Below are 23,395 nucleotides of genomic sequence, written 5' to 3' on the forward strand. Positions count from 1 at the left end.
ATATATATATATATAATTTTTTAAAATGTTACAAATGATTTTTTTTATTACAATAAATAATACAACAATGTTTTTGACTGTATCTAAAAATTGTTTTTTTTTCCTTTTCTTTTGCTGTTTCTTTTTGAAGTTTCTTTTCTTCCAATGGACGGAACATGAAATTTGCACGAAGAAAATAAAAAGAATAATGTAACATAAAAGATTCTAAATTCTTCAAGCTAATACAGTAAATAGTCATTGAGCAATAAATGAGATTGAGATCTGTGAGCGTCCGCACGCGCACATTGTTTGTATTTTTGTGTTTTTGTTTTCGTTTTTTTTAGATCACAGATAAATATTGACGTGTACAGAAACGTTGTACAGATGCTTTGTTCAACGTTTATGTCAGACTCCGATTTGCTATGCAAACAGACGAATGCTGAATCCAATTGATTTTCTGTAAGAGATTGAAAAAATTAGCAAAAAAAATGTATTTAAAAAAATTCAATTAGAAAAAATTTTAAAAAGTACACGGTATGTGCTGTTTCGTCTTTATGTAGACACGATGTTATCGCTTACGCATCGACGCGACGCGACGCGATTTGACGCGAAGGTTTCGATTTTAATTAAGGTTAATCAATAGTTTTATAAATTAATGAATTAAATTTATGTTTAAAATTTTAATTTGTCTTAATTTTTAAACATTTATGTAAAAATACATTTATAAATCGCTAATTTGTTTATGTTTTGCAGCGTTGTTTCGCGTAGGGTCGCGTTGCGTTTCGCTTAGACTACGCGTCACTATTGTATATAGAGAAGAAACTAGGACTAATTTTTTGTTATAATTTATAAAATTTAAATAGTTTTCGTGTTAAAAATCAATTACGATGATTATAAGTTTTAAAAATAATGCCAGAAACAGAAATTATAATAATCTTTCCTCTCGTGGAGTAGTGCCGCATCGCTTCTTATCAACAAATTTCATAGCGTAAAGCATGGCGAAAGTGCATGGTGCAGACATTCTGTTTTATTTTTTTACCTTAATTCTAATTCGCGATTTTCTAATTACTGAATTAATTAATTACATTTTTAATGAATGCATTCTTTCATTTCATGTCGTAAGTTTTTATTTAGCATAAAATTTTTTTGATTGCATCAAAAAATCATCGTATTCTAAGCGAATTTTCTTCTCATAAATAAAGGAAAATGATATAAAAATGATTATTTCTAAAGAGACGTTCACGTGACCAGGTAACGAGGAAGGGGGAGGAAATTCGATCTAAAACTGATTTATAAATAATGAGAAAGCAAAAAATAAAAATACGAATAAACTTCATTTACTTCACATTGAATTTGCAAATGTCTTATTTTGGACTTGGCTTCGTCTTTAAGAATCGATAAAAATCGATCGAGGAGGAGGAAAGAAACATTCAGAATTTAATTAAATACATAATAAAATAAAATGTATTTTGAGAAATAAATTATAAAAGAGGAATTTTTTTTAATTAAAAGTGCATTATTATTAATTCTCCTTCCTTAGTCGAAAAATAATTTCCAATTTTAAATAATTTAATATAAGTTCTTACCTTTTTATAACTTATTTCTTCTAAGAATAAAAGGTGGAAGATTTAGATTATTGGAATTTATTCACGAGATCGAGTAGCGAGTTTTGAGCTTAATTATAAAATATTGAATTAAAAAAAATCGATGCTATAAAGCGAAGGAGCTATGTAACCTTGTAATAATGAAGCAGGACATGAAAATATTTCATGCTTCACTGGAAGGAATTGTAAGAACGAAAATGCAACACATGGGCCATCTTTCAAGTGGGGTGCTGTCGAGAGGACTTTCTATGAGACACTGCCTCTATTTCTGTGTTAGACACGTGAATAATACCTTGAAAACTCCTCGCAACTAGCTCGTTAGCGTAAACTCACAAACAACTACGGTGTTTTTCCCACATTCGGGCATTTCTTCTTATGAACAAGATACCCACCAGTGGCCAAATGGATAAAACTATTCAACACTAGTTGCGGGTTCGTGCTTGACCAACAGATTAGCTACTTGTTTTTGCGTGTTTGCTTCACTTGTCTAATACTTAAATAGGTTCCAGTTTCCACAGAAAGTCCTCCTGCGAGAAATTCCTCTTTAGCAGATTTTCGAAGTGTTGCATTGACTTATTTCATCAATCCAATTCTACGAACACTGTTCATTAATATTAACTTTTATTTACGAGAAGAGAGAATGTCCTTCAGACAGCGAAGATGCTTGAAAAAGTTGGAAATAATATGAACAGAGAATGACAAAAAACAAAATGTGTATGAACTTTAACAATTAACTCTGATATGAAGCACAAAGAAACTGCCACAGAATAGAAAATTTACATAACTATTGTTCACAAGCTCACTAAGAATAAAAAATGACTGGATGAATTACAACAGTAATAAAGATGAAACAAGAATGTTATAATTAAAGTAATTCAGCCTTTCACAAAAGCTAAACAGAAATATATTTTTAAAATGTTTATCTCTCAAGCTCTATTTCTCACGAAATCCTTTCGTGATAGAATCAATCTGGTGTCATCATATTCTTATCCTTAAAAAAGAAATAATTTTTCTTCTCTCTTAAATTGTTTCGATGAATACAAAATTACTTATAATACGTTGCTCGATTTATAACAATCGAAATTTAGTACAAATGACGTTTTTGCACGAATTCATCAATCTTTAAACAGTTCGTGTTTCTCTTATAAGTCTACATCTGTTTCTTGCGCAAAGATTTTCGAGTGGAAAAGCTAGTAAGCAAGTAGTTTAAACTTCAAAGTAACAATACATGGCTTACCTGACATTCTCTTCCACAATACCAAGCTTTTTTACAGGCAGAACAAAGGAATATTGCATTTCCTTTACAATAGTTGCATGTGTGAGAGGCCTTAGATGCATCCACAAATACTAATCCGTTCGAATTATCGTCTCTTTGAGGAGGAGACTGTTTAATGTGTTAATTAATTAGTTTATACAAATAAATTGCTAATTTATAGATGACAAAAATATTACTTACCTGTATCACTTCGGCTTGAAAACTTTGAGGTTGACTTCTATTAAATAATCCAATATTGGATTGAGCGGATGATGGCCAGAAGCCAGAATTTCCAACTCTAATGTCCGATTGGTAAATTGGCTTGGGTGCTATTTTCTGTGGACAGTGTTGCCAATTCGTTTGATCGGACCAAACTTTGTTTGTTAAGTTGTTTTGTGCGTTTTTCATTGGCTCTTCTTTATCCTTTTCTTGTTGGTGAGGTGATTGTTGTTGCTGCAGTTGCTGCTGCGATTGTTGTTGCTGTTGTGATTGTGGTTGTTTTTGTGGTTGTTGTTGCTGCTGCTGCTGCTGATGCTGTGGTTGCGGTTTTTGTGGTTGTGGTTGTTGTTGAGACTGATTTTGAATAGGATGATTTGGTTGACCATTAGACATGTAAACTATTTTTGGAGGAACACAGCAAAACATGGAGTCCATGTGGCTCATATCTTGATAAGGATAAGCGGAATAACAACCCTTACTTACACTAGATGGTTCCCCGTTATCTTTTGAAAATGGGATATTCACTGAGGTCTTTATGGGATAATTGGGATCTTGAAAATTCGTTGCAACAACAACAGGTTTAGCAGGTTTGGGTTGCAGCACTCTAGATTCCGCGTATGTAATTGGCATAACCCTTGCAACGTTTGTTGTTGCAATAGGATGTGTGGCAGGTACTCGGAAAGGTAATGTTGCCATAGAATAAATAGGTTTCTGTGTTGTATCTCTGTTGGGATCTTCTTGGCTATAACCATTTGGATTTTCTTTTAAAGGATCTTGTATTTTATTGTTCATTGCAGACATGAAATTCTTCAATTCGTAATGTACATGTTCATTTGCAGGTATACACGCTGGATATGGAGGAACTACACTGTTCATCATCACAGGATTAGCTGACACTGGTTGCGCTATCGAAGATAAAGTTTTTGACAATTTAATGTTCTTGTTTAAAAAATGTCCATTCCAGTTAACTGTTGGTTTGATTGGTTGAATGGGACTAAAACTTTCTGCCGTCCCGTAGTCTTTAGTAAGTGCTTGAGGGATGCGATTTTCTAGCATTTTTAGCAACCTTATTTTAGATTTTCTAATATTTTGCAACCTTTCAAATTCTTTTTCTCGTTTTCTTGCTAATTGATCAAGATACATCAGCTCTCTTTTACGAAATTCAACCTCTTCCCTCAATGATTTCGGAGGTTGTTGATAACTGGATATATTCTGATATTCAGTGGTTGGTGTTTCCTTAGTCTGTGGTTTGTTTCTTTTATCTTCTACGCCTGACATAAATTGTGGCAATGTCAATTTTTCCACATCTTTAGTGGGTGGAAGAGGTTGGGATATTAATGGGGTAGGTGGAATCATTTGTAGTCTATACGCGGGGGGAGTAAATGCTGGTTTAGTAGGTTTCAGTACATTCGGTTGTTCTGCTGTTACTTTTGCTTCTGTTAGAATTTTTCGAATGATTTCATTGGTTTGTTCCTGTTTATTTTTTTCCATTCTAGTAGAATCTGCGGTAGGAGTGATAGGCTTTGGTTTTGAGGAATCAACCGAACTATCATAAACTATTTTAATGCCATCATCATCTCTTTTTTCTTGATTAAATACTTGCTGTGATGTTGTCGAGTACGATTTTGTATTTTCAGTTCCACTTTCTTGAGTTTTTGGTTCAGAATTCAAATTTTCCCGACACCCTCTGTTATCTTCCGAATTTGGTATTTCTAATATTTTGGATATAGTAAATACATTATCTTTTGGTTGGTTAGAAGCAGGAGAGACTGTTTTTCTTTCATTCTGATTTGTTACTGGAGGAGTAACATCGGTCCTTTGAATAACATAAGAAGTGTTTACTTGATTTTTCTCTGGAACAGGATCATTAGTTTGATTTTGAGTAATGGTAGAACTTTGAAAATTCCACCTGTGTGTTGTTGTTACATTGCTATAGACTAGATTATCAAAATTAGTATTGGTTTCTTGAGGAACGGTGGGCACGTTGAAGCTCACAGTTTTGGGTACTTCGTAATCTTTAACGGATTGACTTTTATTTTCTTGTGTTTTGTAGGGCAATAACACAGGGATTTTTTCAGAACCTTTTGCCGCAAGAGGAACGTAATAATTTAAACTTTGCACATTATTTACACGATCATTAATGCATTGCAATTGGTTTAAATTACTATTTTGTAAAGGCATCGAATTGTTCTGTTTATCTTTTTTGCTCTCATCTTCTTCCTCAATAACTAAAGTTTTTGAACTTTCTGCATTATTTAAAGTGTCATTACTTTTATTTTCATTCACTTGATCTGGGTTCACTTGAGTAACAGCTTCGTTAAATGATTCAACTGTTACTTCACTATTATCGATTTTATTTTTCGTTTTGTTAACTTGATCCGTGTTAAAAATAAAGGTTTTTGAATTAAGATCTGATTCAGGATTGATAATTTTTGGATCGGAATTATTATTATTATTATTCTCTAAATTATCTTCAATAATGGTTGATGATGGTTTTAACCAAGGCACTTGTGATAAATTCTTCTTATGTACATTCGTCTTCAACTTTTCTGGAACTGATAATAAGCATGATTTATTATTGCATACGTGTTCCTGTTCGTCTTTATCTTCCGTTTCTAAAGATAAATCTGAAGATATGGTAATTTCTTTTTCAGAAAGATTACAATTACTTTTTTCTATAGCTTGAGATAGTATATCAGTAGATTGTGCCAAGTAAGGTGCTTCAGTTTGTGAACCGTTATGATCGTTGCTTATAACTAAATAAATACCATCTTCTAAAATCCTCTCTGAAAAAATAAAACAAAATATAAAAAGTACATTAAATTCAACATTTAAAAACTCATTTATTTCCATGAAAATAGATATTTTACCTTCAGGCTCTGGATTAGGAGGAACATCTTCATCAATTTGAAGCGCGCAATCCGAACTGAATGAGTGAAAAATAATCAAAATTTTAGTTCTTTTTCTTGTTTTTAAATCAAATAATAAAAGTTATTTATTTTTTAGATGTTTTTAAACTTACTCATCTGATGTATCTTTGAAATCTGATGAATTTAAATATTTATTTGTTTGACTTGTAAGAGTTGTAGAAGATTCTTTCACATCAGAGGCCAATTCTTCGCCTTTATCAATTTCGTTTTTATCGATTTTTGTTGATATAAGCTCCTAAATAAATAAAAAAAATCGAAAATATTCATAAAAAATTTGTAGCATAGTATATTTAAANAGAGGTATATCATTTAAGATATTGTTTGTTCAAATTATGGTTGTAATCAACTATAATTTAAGCAAAACATTTTTACAATGTATATTTATAATTGTTTTTTTATGAATGAGAACTGATACAAATATAAATTCTACCAATTTTTTTATAGATAAAATTTATATAATTTCATGAACTGCTATAACCAACAAAACATTAAAATTATTGAATAGTTTGTTGAAATGTTCCCAACATTTTATAACTGGTATGTGTCCATTTTTACTATATATTATTTTGAAAATAAAAGAAAAAAGGCAAATTTATTAAATGAAATGACTTTTCTAATTGTTTAAATAAGCAAATACAAATTATTTGATAAATGCCAATTGCAATGCTGGATTATATCAGGCTAGCATATGGCTACTATTGATAATTGAATACAAGTAATTTTGCTTAACGGTAGGTGTCATACCACCATCTTTTGATAAATTTATTAATTAATATATTTGTACAGAAAACAAGATTAAAGGTATAAAAAAACACGAGTGTTGCTGCGTAATTCCACTGTGTATCCTGTAGCATATAACTACGACAATGACTTGACATAAGTATTTTTAAACATATTATATACATTAAAACAATTATAAATTGTTTAAAAATTGAAAATATATTCAGTTCAGCCTGAATCTGTCGAACTTTGTCCTAACCTGACTAGTCATGTCCTTTTCTTTTGTTATCCAAATCTGAGACAGACGTTTTTTGTAGCTTATTATATAACAGAACAAGTGTGCGAAAAGAATACTAACAACCATCGCTTTATTTTTTATATTTTTTGAGAAATTTACAATTTTGCGTATAGAATTATTAAAAAAGTACCAAAACGAGGGAAGGCAATTTGATTAAAAATTATGAAAAATGAATATGTCTTACAAAATCGCTGAAAATTTAAAGTTGCTATCACTTTTAGTTTTCGAGAAATCTTACAGACAGGCAACCGAAGTGAATTTTTTTTTAAGCTGAAAAACTATATTTTTACTTTTATAACTGGATTTAATTACAATATATGATACTTTGACGTAATTCTGTGGAGAGTAAAATATATCTAATGGCTTTAATGGATATTTAAATTCATAAATGACAGTATAATTCTTATCTATAATGGAAAGTAAAATAAATAATTAGCCTATAAAGGTGACAAATATGTCAGGTGATGTTTCTTCTTCTTCCTCCAAAAACAAAATTCAAAAAATTCTTCGTTATTTAATTTTAAAAAATTATTATTTTAATTATTTTGTAAAATATATTTATAGATTTTAATTATCTTTAACTCGACTCATTAAGAAGAATTTTAATTAATTTAATTTAATTTAATTTCAGCTACAATTAATTTTAATTATATCAAATTAGATAAATTGTGTGATTTTTAATAAATGAGTAAAATCTTTCCTTTTATGTAATTATTATTTTAATTAAATTTTAACCGTAAACAATTCGTTTTAATTTATATTTATTATTATTATTTTTCTGTTTAATTAATTTTTCTTTTTTTAATTTTTAATTTAAAGATATCGATATTAAATTTTATTTTTCTTCTCTAGAAATGCTTCAGTTATAATTAATTTAAAAAAAAATTAAATTAAATAATTACTAATAGAATAATTTAAAACATAAAGGATGGCCCAAAAGTCAGTTACCCAATGCGAACAGTAAGTTTTGCATTTGTTAACTGATTTTCGGCCCATCTTGTATTTTAACAAAATGGTTTAAGTAGTTTTATGACCCAAAATTCAGTTTACCGTTCTAAAGGCTAAATACTTGGGTTTTTACAGGGTGGTCGTAAAGTCCAGTTGATCATTATAAGGATTAAGTTATTGTCTTGTTCAAATTTTGAAATAGTTAACTGACTTTTGGGTCATCATGTATAAATACTTTAGATATTTGAATAAGGCAGCTATAATATAGCCTTTTCAAAACTTTTGGACCACTCTGTGTAATGTTTATTATATACTTTATAATATAATTGTTATAAACTCTTACAATTATATGAATATGAATTCATTTTTTGTGACTAACCTCCAATAACGACCATCTCTAAACAAAAGCCATTCTTTTCAGGAACGTTTCTTTTTTTCAAATGCATTGAAAATAACCTCCAAATAACGGACACTTCCGAACAACGGACTTAAGTGCAAGTAAATTGTTTCTTATCTTGAATGACTTTGAAAATTATCATTGATATCGGAAGGGTCATTCAGGTTTATTTTGTTACGGCAACTCGACACGTGAGCGATCTGCCGACAGGAGATGCCTTCTGGGAAACTTTCTATGGTAAACTGATCCCTATTTAGCTGTTACAAACGTGAAAAAAATCAGGAAAACTGCACGTGGCCAGCCTGCTGACCAAGCTCGAACCCACGACCGCGAACTACAGTAGAGCCTCGATTATCCGACCCCCGATTAACCGACACCTCAGTTAACCGACCACGTTCTAGTCAGCAAATTCAGATGTCCGCTAGTGATGTGGCGCTACAATATTTGGCTATGTCTTGGTTACTTTAATATTATTTTTACGTGTTTTAGCTGGCAACACTCATTCGACCATGAAAGGGCTTAATTAAACGAGGCTTAATTTTCTAATTTTTAACGATACAATAGCGACGATTATTATTTTAAAAAATTTTTGTTAGGCTTAACATCGATGAAGTAGGTTAATAGCAATATACTAATATACTAATTACATGGGATATAATAATATACTACACTAATAATGGGTTTTTTCATACTTTTCGGTTATCCGACTTTTCAATTATCCGACCAACCCGAATCCCCAATTGGGTCGGATAATCGAGGCTCTACTGTACTAGTGTTCAGAGATTTTATCTTCGGTCACTGGTGGTCTCAGAGTCATTCAGGTTCGAATTTTATTTAGAATTTTTGATAAACAGTTTTTTCCATTTATCTTAAACGAATAAAGACATTAAATTAGTATAAAAATTAAAACGAAATAATTCTTTTATCTCTCATGTTTATTGACTCAACACACAAAATTTTGGTAACCTTCAATACAATACCTCGAGGCATTAAAAATTTATTTTGTTGAAATGCCAAGTGTATCAGTTTTAAAAAAGTTGGATAACATTCAACAATTTATTTTGATAAATTTATTAATTAATATATTTGTACAGAAAACAAGATTAAAGGTATAAAAAAACACGAGTGTTGCTGCGTAATTCCACTGTGTATCCATGAAATATGTATATATATTTAACCATAATTAAAATTTGATTTGTAAATGAGAAGGTTACATGGTTACTTTATCTCTTATCTATAATTCATCACAGGCTTACAGCCTATTGGAGGCCGAATGGATAAAAACACTGAACACTAGTAATTGATCGTGAGTTCGCATTTCAGTAACGGGCTGGCTGCGTGAAGTTTTCCGGGTTTACTTCACATATTTACATATCAACAGTTAAATAGGGACCAATTTCCCATAGAAAGTCTTCATGTAAGGCATTTTTCCCTTGACAGATGCCCTTGTATTGAATTGGATTGATTACCATCAATATAATCTCCGTATATGAGGTTTCTAAAATCGAGAGGCCCTAGGCACAAGTATAGATTGTTTATGCCTAAAGCCACTACCGTGTGCAACACGAAAATACCTATATAAAATAATCTATAATGAAGATATATTTGCTTATATTCCATATATTTAAGTGTATACTGATGTGTATACTGATTGATATATATATAATCAATACGTGTTGTTGTTGTTGTATGTGTGTGTATGTGTGTGTGTGTGTGTGTGTGATTTAATGTTGACTTTCCGCGTGAAGATTTCGAAGTTTTTTTGAGTGCCCTATCGGCACTAAGAGGGCCTTTTAAATATCAGTTGTGTGTTCAGTCAGACCACAATAGGAGTGGGTGGGTTGATAAGAAACAGGGTTGGACGTCCGAAACAGATCACCCTACGAAAAATTCTTGGGACCGATCGTCCAGATTCAATCCCGAATCCCCCAGAGCGATACGCCGATGTCTTAATCGCCTGGACCATCCGACCATAATCAATACAATTATAATTAATTAAAAATTTAAAACATGCCTGTATTAGCTCCCATTTCTTTTGGATAATACCAAAATATATTCAAGAAATTCCTTCAGGAAATTATTTAAATTAATTCTTATTTAAACTAAAGTATAAACACATTAAAAACATGACAAATACTTTTTGATTAATTGTAATTTCCGATATCCTTTCTTCAGATTCGTCAATTTCTAACACTTTGGAGCAAGAAACATCATCATCTTTACAATTCTCCTTATTTTCCCTATCGGCTGTTTTCATTTGTCCATATTTAATTTTCTTCTCCAACCAGTTAAAACGAGGAAGTTCTTGATCAATCAGACTATAACTTTCATTATTTGTTACTGTAGATATATATTTCCTGTCGAATCTTTTCTTCGGATGTACGTAATCTAAAGTTAAAAAAAAAAAAATTAAATTAAATTAAAAAATCTTAATCAATAATATTTAACTGGATACTTAAATTTTCGTTCTATCTTTCTAATTAATTTTAAATAAAATTAAATACAGTCAAACCTCTGAACAACGGAATTGTTTTTAACGAATTTTATAAAGAATGGCCGTTGTTTAGGGGTGAAGATTCGACTGTATTTATATTCTTTTATGTTGTAAAATATAAATTTTAATTACAGCTATTTAAAAGAGAAGTAAATTAGCAGCAGGAAATCAAATAAAAGTGATAACAATTTGTATCAAAGTCCGATTATTTGTTCCTATTTAAATGTATTTAAAATTAAACATCTGTTATTTAATATACCAAAATTTAATTTAGAACTTTTAGAATATTTTTTTATTATTAAATAATTGTAATTAAATATTTAAAAAAAAAGAAAACAAAGTTAAAAAATATAATTCATATCATAGTTCGTCCACTTTTGAAAGTGACAATGCTTTATGTAAACTAATTATCTCGGGAGAGTTTACACTTCCTTTTCGGGGGTGGTCGTGTGCCTCGGATAGAGACATCAAACATAAACATTAAATTATATTCTATTCAATCGATTTTTGTGTTGTTTAAGTAATTACAAATGAAACTTTTCTTAAGAGAAATGAATTATTTTCTATTTTTTTTAAATAAATAAATAAATTTATTTTATTTACATCTGGTAAAACGTTATAATTCTAACATTTATCAATAGATAAACTAGTTTAAAATTGGTAACAGGAAACAAATTTTCCTGGTAAACAAAATCGGACATGATATATTTGATTAATGTGTATTAATCACGAGGTTCAAGCTGTGCAAATTCGTTTTCATTAGTACAAAAATATACGAAAAACGTTCATTTATATCATAGATAAATGTCGATTTTTTCTTTTTTTTTTAAATTACTTTGATTAATTTTCTTTAAGAAAATCTCAAACTATTTATCTCTTTTAATAATTGTTACAAAAGATAAAGTCTTCCTCCCCCCTTTTGGAAAATTGTAATTATGCATAAACTAAGCCAAACGACTTTAAACGACAACCAAATCAATAATAACCAGGCATAAACGACGTAATTAAGTAACAAATGATGGTTGCAATTTGGAAATTTTCCGCATTATTTCCAATATTAATAATCTAATATATAGTCTGTTGCAAAATTAAATTCATTTATTAAATTTTCATAATTATTTTTGTAGTATTCTCTTCTCTCTCTCTCTCTCTCTTCGTGTTATATCAATAATTCGAATAAAATTCAGATTTTCGTCGAGAAAAAATGTAAAGAATTATGTTAAATTATTGAATTTAGTAGGTTAATGGCTTTAATATATTTATCAGAGTGATGCTTTAAAAAAAGAGAGAGATGATATAGGCCTTTACAGAGCTTTTTCTAGAGCTTCCAGAGCTTTTATCTTGCACTTCATCCGAAAAGATCCAATTCTACGTGCCAACCAAATTTTTGGAAGCAAACTATTTGATGTTTTATCAAATAACCACATATATAAACACTTTAGAAACCAGATAAATTGTTTATAAAATACAAAAAGTATATAAAACGGACGTTGAATATTTATTTTTTAAGATGAATTCTAGGTTGTGTGTCGTTGGCGTGTTACATTCGCCACACGTGTCAACTGTTGTCGTCCTTGTTGTATAGTTTATATAGTGGGTTTAGTGGTGCACTCACGATTTAATTTTGGGGGAACCGAGTTGAACGGATAAAATAATTTTTAATGCGAATTCAATAAAATTCCCAACTTACGTGACCGTTGGTTCATAAGTAGTATAGAAATAGAAGACACGATACAATAAAATAAAATAGTTAATTTTTTAGTGTTTGTTTTTTTTTCTTTGGAAGGTGCCAAGATCCCGTGGCCCACTTTGGGTACGTCATTGATGGAGCATCACATCCAAAAGAAAAGACTTCTATGGTCAATGGAGTAACTACGTATGAATGGGCTCTTATGTAACATTTAGAGTGACCACTCTATTGAGTTTTCTGTAATTTTTCGTCAGTTTCTTTTTTATAATTTCGGCTGTTGCGCCTAATGGGAGAGAGCCCAAGCGCCCGTAGTTGCTTTGGCCTTCTATACATTTGCACAGGTTATATAAATAGTAATTACGCCACGTGTATGTCGTGTACGGAGAGCTATAGAGAAGTTTTTAGAGTTTACATATAAAAAACTACATAAAAAAGTGGACTTTAAGCTACATATAGAACTATTTCAAAGAAAATAGATTCTATAGCTCATTAGCTGCTACCAAAACAAGGGCAACCAGTAACCGAGTGGATGAAACCACTGAACATTGATGATTAGTCATAGGTGTTCAGTTTTCTAGGTTTTCTTCACATCAGTAACACCTGAATAGAGGCAAGTTTCACATAGAAAGTCCTACCGGGTGGCAATAATATTTGAACACATTTACTTTTTTCATAAAGAAGTGATATAATACATTATTTTGTAAAGTTAAAGGCTATTATTCCATCCATTTATATTATAATTTTTTAGTGTTCGAGTAAATCTGAAATAAATTTATTAACTACTTAATAGGAAACTTTTTTTTTATCTTTTTAATTTTAAAAATATTAAACCACATATACATTTAGAACGTAAAAATTAAAGGAAAAGTTTTATGATATGAATTTAATAACAATTTTAGAAGCAGGAAATGCAAGAAATAATTCGAAATTTATGATAGCGTGACAGACAAACATTAAATAAACAAAAAAACAAAAAAAAACAGATTTTAAATCCTTTAATACAAAACTTTATGAAATAAAGATTAAATTATTATATAAAAATATGTTGTTTTGGTGTTATTTTACAAGTTTATAAACTAAAAAATTTTATATATAGATATAAACTACTCAAGACTATATATATATATATATANAGTTTAAATTGGAAGAATTTGAAAACCTTTTCCACAATAAAATGAAGTAATTTTAATTATTTAAAAAAAAATTAAATTATTTGTAATTATTGTCGATTTTTATTTTAAAAAAAATATACAAATTTATATGTAAATTTTTGAAATTGTTTACAACTCAATGATAAAATAATAAGCGTAAATTAAATTTATTTTAAATTAAATTTTTGATGCAAATGAACAGAAAAACTGACATTCAAAAAGAGTAGAATTATTGCTTTAGGATAAAATTTGCTTACAAAATGATTAATTTGTATACGATTTAATTTATATGAAAACTGCAAATTCAATAATAAGAAACCTTAATTTTTAAATGGTTAAAATGTCTCTTAATATAATTAAATTTAAATTTAATTTATAGTATATAAAATAGCATTAAATTAATAAATTAATTGGTATACTATAAAGGGTACTAAAGTAATGTAAAATTATGTAAATTACGATTTCAAAAATACAGTAATAAAAAAATAAATTAAAGTTTAAAAGATTTTACGTACTGTACAAATGAACCTTTTCTATAGCCAGAATGCACGCATTTATAATGGAACATATATATATTTGGTTATTCTTTGTTTAATTCTTTACAGCTGCTCTACGCCAGAACAGTTTGTTTGATGTACACGTAAAATTGTATATTTTACTTTTTTACAGATTCATTAAAAATATCTTTAAGTATTATTTCTACTTAAAAGCCGAATGATCATGCAATTTTTCAAGGTATATCCTTTTATAACAAATAACCTTGAAGAATTCTTTTAATAACCTTGGATATAAACTCCTCAAGACTATATATATATATATATATATATATTATTAACAGATAAATCATGTGGTTTTTTTATTCTTTAAAAAAATTAATCTCTAAAAATACAATTTAACGTTATTATTTAGTGTTAAATAAACAATTTTTTTAACAGAAAAATCTATTTAGTTTTCTAATAAAACGATATCAATTTTATAACGAGAAGATAATTGAATTTTGATTAATTAAATATGAATTCCAACGAGAAATTTTCAACGAAAGAAAAAAAAAATCGATTCTTTCAACATTTTATCTCCTTCTACGAATATTTAGCGTAATAACTTATCGAAATTTAATATTAGTTTGCATTAAAATTGAATTTCAGGATGTTGGAAGATTAATATTAATAACATGAATGCATCTATGTTGTAAGAAGGATTTACTAAGAGATAGAAGCTAGAAATATTAAAGTTAAAAAGAGTATTTAAGAAAAAAAAATTAGTATTTTATATAATATCTAGTTGATATTTTAAAAATATTTTTTGATGATAAACAAAATTTTAAATACATAGAATTTAACCTCATTCTTCTATAGTTTATGTAGTTGTTAACCTTGTTGAATGTTTAGAAATTCTCTACTAAATTAATTAATTTAAATTCTAATTGCGTTTATGGAAATTTGCTAACGTTGTTAGATTTTTTTTTAAGGATAGTAATTAAATAAGAATTACGAATAATTTTTTTTTTATAACATTCACAGTAGTTTTATTCACTTAATCAATGGTTTAATTTGTCTATTTTTGGGGTCGATAACTTTCAAAAGCGAACAAACATTTGGAGGGGGGGAAATAATTTATGTAAAGATCAATAATTATCTGAGGAAGTTAAACGAATGACTTTTGTTAGTTTAATAATAAAAGTCTTCCTCATACATTTTAATATAAATTATTCTCTAGAAAAACCTTCACAGATTTTGTTACAGGTTATTCTCTTTATAAAAAAAAAAAACTCCCTGACATTTTGCTACAAATTATTATTTCAATAAACCTCCATTTTATTTATTGTAAAGGAATTCAATTTNTTTTTACAGATTCATTAAAAATATCTTTAAGTATTATTTCTACTTAAAAGCCGAATGATCATGCAATTTTTCAAGGTATATCCTTTTATAACAAATAACCTTGAAGAATTCTTTTAATAACCTTGATGATTACAAAACTAATTTTCTAAAAGTTTACTACTTCCCCCCTTTCTTGCGTGTTAAATATATTTAAAAACTCTAAATATTTTAAAAAATATATTTTATATAAATACCTGGTTTAGTGTTTATAAAATTATATTTCTTTCTGTGATCCTCTTCTTCATCATCTTCATTACTCTGAGGTTTTTCGTTCCATGTATTTTCTGTGATTTTTGTATCTTGGTGTTGGCTTTCTTTGTTGCATTCTTCTTCCTGTTTTAAATCAACAATCTTTTGATGTAAATTTGAAAGCTTGAATTTTAATGTTAGTAATGTTTTTGAATCTTTATTTTCTACTTTTTTTGGTAAAATTGGGCGGAGGTAATTTCTATTCCTCCAATAAGATGGTGCCAATTTAAGGATTTCGTTAAAAAGTTTGGAATGCTTCCTCTTTCTGTTTTTCACGTACAAGTAATGGCATTTATCATTATCTGTTTTTACTTTATTCGATTTAATATTTCTGGAAACCGGATTTTTCAAGGATAAGTTCTTCCGTGTTTGATTCTTTCTCTTTTTTCTTGTCTTATTGTTCGTCTCTCTATTTTTACTTTTACGTTGTGAATTTTCTGATTTTCTCGGCTTCTTATTTTTTTCGCTTTTTGAAGGTTCTTCTGAATCTGTTTGTAATTTATCGCTCAGAAGGTTATCCCATTCTTTATCTTGATCATTTTCAGTGGTGCAGTTTCCTTCAGAGTAATTTGCATCAGTATCAGTAACAATACGGTCTTCGTCTATTGCTTCTTCTTCGTTTTCTTCTTCAATTGTAATAGACTCGTCAACTCGTGAGCTAATATCATTATTATAAACAGGTTTATATTTCTCATTAATTTCGAACAGATCATTTTCCATTTCTGCTAATTCATCACAACTTGGCATGATTTCAGTTTCTGCATCAGAGGAAAAATTTTCGAAAATATCTGATGCGTTACCTCTAATATCACTGATGATGAAATTGAATTCATTGTCTGAATCTTTTGCTATTGTTTTGTCTTTAGTGTTGATACTTTCTTCCTTCTCACTAATCATAAGTTCATAATCGATCCATCTATACTTTCCTATATTCTTATCGTATATCCATACTGCATTAATGTTTGGACAATCTTCGATTTTGTTGAGTACCACACGAAGATCTTTTTCTAAACATTCTTTAATTAATTTTTTCTTGTATTTGGTTGGTAATTTTGCCGTCCATTTACTTCTTTTTGTCATTAGTTTAATGGTTTTATCTTGAATTTTCCAAGTGAATTCTCGACTATTCGTTGTATTTTTCTTGGTGAGACGTATGGCTTCGGTCGTATTTGCACGTTTAAATTTTCTGCTATTTTCATTTCTACCAACTTTTATCTCCATATCATAATGTTCACGAAATATATTTTCCAACTGTTGTAATAACATTCCAATAAATAAATTGAGTTATAACTTATGGCCAAACGAAATGGCCAGATGGACATATAAAATTCTTCAAGCTTAATGGCATATAAATCTTGTTAATCTGAAACAAAATTCAATAAAAATCAAAAAGTGTCTACTCTTTATCAATGTAATAAATTAAATTTTTTTATTAATGAAATTCCTACAAGAAATAATAATAAATATATAGAATGGACAGAAAATTAAAGACAAAAATTATATCTTTTTATTAAAGCTCTATGATATAATGATTAAAGATTGAAATTTTTTTTATTTAAAACTTGAATTTTAATTTAATAAATAAGATTAATCTTAATGGATACGATAACCGTAAAAAACCACACATTAAATTCCAGCAATACTTAACTCGAAAAACAAACATTTTCGGGCTTCCTGCTAGGCTGCTTAAGGTCTTTTACACTGCGTTATACAAATTTAACATTTGAAATAATGTTTGAACCTAGAAGAATATTATATTTTATGATATTCTTTAAAGAAATTTTATAAGACTTAATAAAGAGCAATTTAACTAACTTGTAAGTCTTAGTTGTAACTTCCCCATGGCTTATCAAAGAAGGCTATCCATACAGATAATATAGGTTGACAGTCTTTAAAATTAATGCATTCTCCTTTCATATAAATGCCTTAAAAATCTCTATTTTTTCTAAAGTTCTGATTTGGTCCATTTGGAATTTTCGTATGGGTAATATTATTCAAGAATTCGGCTATGCATACTAAAATTCGCATGAATTTTTACGCATAACACTAGGGTGAAATCTTCTCCAAACACACACAACCAACCAACTTCCACCACTACACATGTGTTTGTTGACTATGATCCAATACTTAACCCAATTTATAAGGAAATTGTCAGATACGTGGGAACCAAAATCGCGTATCGTCGTAATCCAACAGCACACAAAATATTGCACAGCGGTAAGGACATCTCACACCCAAAGGAAGATTCGGAGGTCTAAAGTATATCTATCACTGATGATAGATTTAAAAGAACACTAACATATATTCGTTCTACAGTAAGATCTTTATACAAAAGAATAAGGGAGCATAAGTATGATATTAATACCAACGGACTCGACACCGCCAGGTATCAAATCTAACCTAGAGGATGCGAAGACCATGAAACGAACTTACAAAATGGATCAGAAAAACCAGAAATTTTTAAAGCATCTACGAAAATACAATGCATTAATTTTAAAAATTGCCAAATTATATCATCTGCATGAAAAACCTTTAAAAAGCCACGGAGAAATCACAACAAGTAAGACAGTTACATTGCTCTCTCTCAGGTTATTTATATTTAAAATTATTTCTTATAAAATTTTTGCAAAGGACATTATAAAATATAATAATATTCTAAATTTTGTATATAATATATTATTCCAAAAGTTAAATTTTTATAACACAGTGTAAAATATCTAAAGCAGGCCTATCAAGAATGCCAAAAACATTTGTTTTTCAAATTAAATATTGCTGGAATTTAGTGCATGGTTTCTTCTATGCATATAGTATCCTGGTTCCAGTTTTTCGTGACTTTTTACTAACTTATAAATAATTACAAATTTCAAAAAATGTCATAATTTACTTGTATTTTTGTAATTTACTTACTTAAATTTTGTAAAAATCATTATGAAAAAAAACCACAAATAAATTAACAAAGTTAGAAAATTCCATATGGAATATTTACAGATGTCTTACGTCAGTTCATATTTTCATCTACAAGGTCTTTGTCTATATATATAGTTGCATTTCCCAAAATATATAAAATCACCGTTGTACAAACATATAAAAGATATGAAGTGATAAGATATTGAATTATGTACAAATACGTTAAATTTTTGTAGTAAATTTTCTTTATAATCTACCTGAAAAGTCTGACTATCACGATCATTTTACTTGATACAAAAAAATAAATAGGAAATTTGTTTTATTTAATTAATGCAGTACAATTTCACACTAAAACAGAAACACGTTCATAAATTAAAGTAGAAGTAATGTGTGCTTCTCGTATACCGTATTCAATCGATATACATTTAATTATATTAAGGCCATAACTACGTTGCATCCGCCTAAGTTTATGAGAATTGTAACAAACGGAACCATTGCAGCTAAAACTTGATTTTTCCAACATTATTTAGCATGAAAAACGATCAATATATAAACTTTAATTTATATTAATTATNTAATTAATTTACTCTGAGGAAACAAATATATTTTTATTTTATTCTACTGAAATGTTTGTTTACATTATAAAATATCTCATAAGATAAAAATTAGTCAAATATTTTTACTTGATTCATTTTATCGAAGTTCTTAAGCTTATAATTGAAATCTTTGGGACAAGAACATACTAATTAAGTTTCTTTGTTGAATATTCTTGAATTTCTACAAACAGAGTTGATATTATTTCCACAATCATCTCATTATTGATCGAATAGATAAAACTATTGAACACTTGTGCCTGACAAACGAACTGATGTTTTCCGGGTTTTCTTCACGTGTATAACACCTAAATACAGGCAAGTTTACCATAGTATTTCTCCCGGAAGGATCACCCTACTTGATAAATTGCTCATATGTTGGGTTGCCCTATCTCATCAATCCAATTCAATTTCCAGATTCATGACCCATAACTTATTATAGACTAGCCTATTAACCTCTAATATCATTAGTCATTTGTAATCGGTCCTAAAATATAGAGAAAATTTGAAATTTTAGGGTGATTTTTCCCAGAAACTTGAAAACTGCTTTTGCTCCAATGTTTTTTAATTATAAACAGGACAAACTTATAGCCTATTTATATTAAAAAATATATTAAAATTAATTTAAAATTTTACAACTCTAATCGACATATGTTGTCCTCTGTGAAATTTCTAAGATATAAAGCGCAGAGTATTAGTTTAGAGTAGACACGCCTATTTATTTAAATATAACCAATTATTGTTAAGATGTATCTAATCAATTTCGTTTAAATTCATTCGGGAGTTTTATCTTAAATGTATGACTAAGGCCCGCTTATATTTATAAGTATTTTTAAGATTTAAAATGAATAATTTTATTTTTATAACAGCTTAATTTAAGTTTATATCATACCGTAGAAAATATAACAGACAATATCTTATTCTGAATTTTTTTTTATAGGAAATTGTGTGCTGAGAAATATTGCAAAGTTTTGGTGACATGACAACGTATTTGGTCGTCTAACGGTGCAATACTACAAATAAAGGTAATTTATCAGGTTGTAACAGTCACAAAACATGACGTTTTGACTATATACACGTGGCAAAATTTATTTCCTGTGTGCTCCATTGTCAATTCTGTTCTTATTTATTTTTATTTTTAACATCAGTATATGTGTTCTTATCATCAGTAAATATTTTTGAAATAATTTCGAATGTTAATAAAAATTCGTCAGGATTTTCAAATTTTTTCTATGACCTCTATTCTTCAACACAGTCAAAACATTGCGCTGTTGACAGTCTACATGTAAATCCATCCGGATCTACAAGTAGACTATCAACTATCCAAATGTATTCATCCTCGTTTAAATTGTGACACTTTATTATGATTTATGACTTCATGGTTTTTATCGAATAAGTATAAAATAAATTTTTTTTCTGGTAAGTTTGATAAGTAAATCAAGATAATATAAACACATATTTTTCATAATTAAGATTCCAGAAGAGAAATTTACCTCTATATTGTTTCACTTAATAGAATAACGTGGAACTCAAGAACAAAGTGAACCTAGAATCAACATCATTTTTATGTATTTTTTCCTGTAATACATGTGCTTCTAAAGTTCGACTCTACTGTAAACCAAATTAGCAAATTCAACGACGTGTTTACACTAAATTAAAGAAAATATACTTAAAGAACGACCTTATCTCTGTTGGTTTTCTTAGATTTTACACATATTAGATAGAGGGGAAAAATATTTTTACCTGAAACACTACTATAAACGTGGCATTTTCTTACTATATTAATAAATTCTGCTTAAATTTTATGTTATAACCAGTGTTTCGAGATCAAAATAAAGCCATTGGTTATATATATATATATGCTTTGGGCAATATATAGATGAATATGTTATAAAATTGTTTTTAGAAATAAATAATTTATTAGTTAAAATATGAAATAACTTCATACAAATAAAAAATAGTATTAAAATACTATTTATGTGTATTTTTTTTACAAATATTTGATCGATACTTTCCTCGCTTCCTTCTCAATATTGATTTCTTGGATTCTTTTCTAATGACTTATAAAGTATAATAAATTATCGAATTAATTACAATATTATCTTTTGAATGATTTCGTGAGACTAATTTTATTTAAATCGTGAAAATCAAATTATTCCTTCTCATTTAGAAGGGAATAAAAATCAAATTATAAGAACTAAATTTACATTTACATTTTTGTTCACATTAAATCCTACTTATGGCTTGTCTGTTGCAAAGTCTTAAATCTATGAAATTAATTAATATATATATATATTTATTTATTTACATATTTTGCAGCCATTTCTTTGAAAAAATTAAACTGTTTTACCTTTTCCTTAAATATTCTTTAATTTATTTTTACTTAAAAAAAAGCTTTTTTAGTAATTATTTATAATAATTTTCATTGCTTAACCATTTATTCTTCACTGTATAAAATTTAAAAATTATATATTATATTCTATAAACGTATACTTTAGTATTATACATTTATATACATTAGCTAATTCTATAAATAATTAATTAATTTTTATATAATTTTTTTCATATTAACTTCTTAAAATTAAAAAAAAAACAAAAAAACGTAATAATTATATAAAATAAATTCGCGAAGATTTGAAAGAAATTTAGTTTAAAATTTAATTTTCTTAGCGTTGATTGGTTAATTCGTTAACCAATCATTTTCAAGAAAATCTCAAATCTTTCAGTAATTTCATCTTATTTATTTTGTAGTGGACTATTTATACTTATATCGAATTATTTAAATATAATTTAATATTTTCTGCGTCTTTAAATGTTAATTTAATTTAATTTTTATTTCAATTATTATAATTATATATCATTTATTATCTTACGTTCAAGATAAACGATATCTTAAAATATTATCTAAGTGTAATATCATAGTTTAAATGTTATTCTTATTATTCTATTCGTAAATAATTCTATTTAAATATAATAAATAGCATTTATAATATTCAGATATTCACATATTATAAATGATATGTCTGGCTGTGTGTATCTACCCTTCAAAATCCAGTAAAATTAAGAAGAATTAAAAATAATTCTAGATATTTTGCTCCATGTTATTTTCTTAAAATTTATTTTGTAAATATATATATTCTGTTATAAATTATTTACATATAAAACTCGTTTATCAACCTTAATGTCGTCATATCTAACTTTAATTTTGTTTACATATGCAACGTTATCTGTTCCGCTTTCACTTTTGGACCTCATTAAAACTTAATTAAGTGTATATATTAAAAAAATATCATATAAACTTATTAAATAATAGTTTTTTTAATGTAATTTATTAATTTTAAATGGGTAAGAATTAAAAGAAAAGTTTTTATGAACAAAAGCAGACCCTTGCTAATTATTAAAAAAAAATGAATTCGTAGATTTGAAAGAAATTCGATTTAAAATTTTACTTTCTAAACGTTGATTGGTTAAGAAATCGAAATTTTGAATGAATTTTCGCCTATTTTAATTCGTTAACCAATCACTTTCAAGAAAATTTCAAATCTTTTAGTAATTCCTTCTTATATATTTTGCAGTGGACTATTTATATTTATGGAATTATTTAAACTTAATTTATGTTAATTTCATAATTGTCTTGCCCCTGTACATCATACTTTTCCTGTTAGAATACAATACAATCATGCCGATCATCTATCGAACTCCTTTCAGGGGTAATTTTTGAATTGAATTCATATGACTTTCGGTTTGTTTCAGAGTGTTTTATATAGTTAATCAGGGCTTTCTGCCCCTACGGTTTCCACATTTCGTATAATTTTATATCTATCTAACTTTAATCTCGAGATTAAGGAAAGACAGACAAACGGACGGACGACAATAGAAATTTGTCTACAATTTTTTTTTTTTCAAATTGTATCCCAATTAAAATTAATTATAAATTTAACTACAATTAATTTTATATATTTATTTTAACTAATTAATAACAAATATTTACTTTATAAAGATGAATAATAGTATAAATTTAAATGGTTGCAAGTAATTTAAATATAGCAAAATACATTTTAGAAAAATTATATTGGATGAT

At 27.9% G+C, this 23,395-nt stretch overlaps 2 protein-coding genes across 7 annotated transcripts in view; both read right to left on the reverse strand.

Annotated features, from left to right (window-relative positions):
* Positions 1 to 33: 33 nt before the first annotated feature.
* On the reverse strand, positions 34 to 17,177 carry LOC111624381 (protein MLP1 homolog). Of its 2 annotated transcripts, XM_023367208.1 has the most exons (8): positions 15,760 to 17,177; positions 10,488 to 10,738; positions 6,080 to 6,222; positions 5,928 to 5,983; positions 5,727 to 5,843; positions 3,040 to 5,612; positions 2,821 to 2,967; positions 34 to 436 (listed from the first exon to the last, which is right to left on the reverse strand). In XM_023367208.1, exons 1-8 carry the CDS (start codon positions 17,078 to 17,080, stop codon positions 380 to 382), a joined length of 4,665 nt encoding a protein of 1,554 aa, XP_023222976.1. In that variant the 5' UTR covers positions 17,081 to 17,177; the 3' UTR covers positions 34 to 379. The 2 variants fall into 2 exon arrangements, with proteins under 2 accessions (XP_023222976.1, XP_023222975.1); XM_023367207.1 differs by having other exon boundaries at positions 3,040 to 5,843.
* Positions 17,096 to 23,395, reverse strand: part of LOC111624382 (glutamic acid-rich protein-like) — a 33,111-nt gene continuing 26,811 nt past the window's right edge. For all 5 annotated transcript variants that reach the window (XM_023367213.1, XM_023367209.1, XM_023367211.1 and 2 more), the window contains exon 3: positions 17,096 to 17,177. In XM_023367213.1, the coding sequence (XP_023222981.1) occupies positions 17,173 to 17,177 (5 nt within the window). In that variant the 3' untranslated portion in view covers positions 17,096 to 17,172. The remainder of the gene's footprint in view (positions 17,178 to 23,395) is intronic.

The sequence above is a fragment of the Centruroides sculpturatus genome, unplaced genomic scaffold (assembly GCF_000671375.1).
Source record: "Centruroides sculpturatus isolate CEXI.00-Female unplaced genomic scaffold, Cexi_2.0 scaffold264, whole genome shotgun sequence".
Lineage (NCBI taxonomy): Eukaryota > Metazoa > Arthropoda > Arachnida > Scorpiones > Buthidae > Centruroides > Centruroides sculpturatus.

What these genes read in the sequence shown, in the direction of transcription:
- LOC111624381 (XM_023367207.1), bottom strand. Translation starts at nt 17,080, where the DNA reads ATGTTATTACAACAGTTGGAAAATATATTTCGTGAACATTATGATATG. An exon ending in AAATTACAATTAATCAAAAA is followed by an intron (nt 6,223 to 10,487) that starts GTATTTGTCATG and finishes TTATTTATTTAG; the next exon opens with GAGCTTATATCAACAAAAAT. An exon ending in TTCAAAGATACATCAGATGA is followed by an intron (nt 5,984 to 6,079) that starts GTAAGTTTAAAA and finishes TCACTCATTCAG; the next exon opens with TTCGGATTGCGCGCTTCAAA.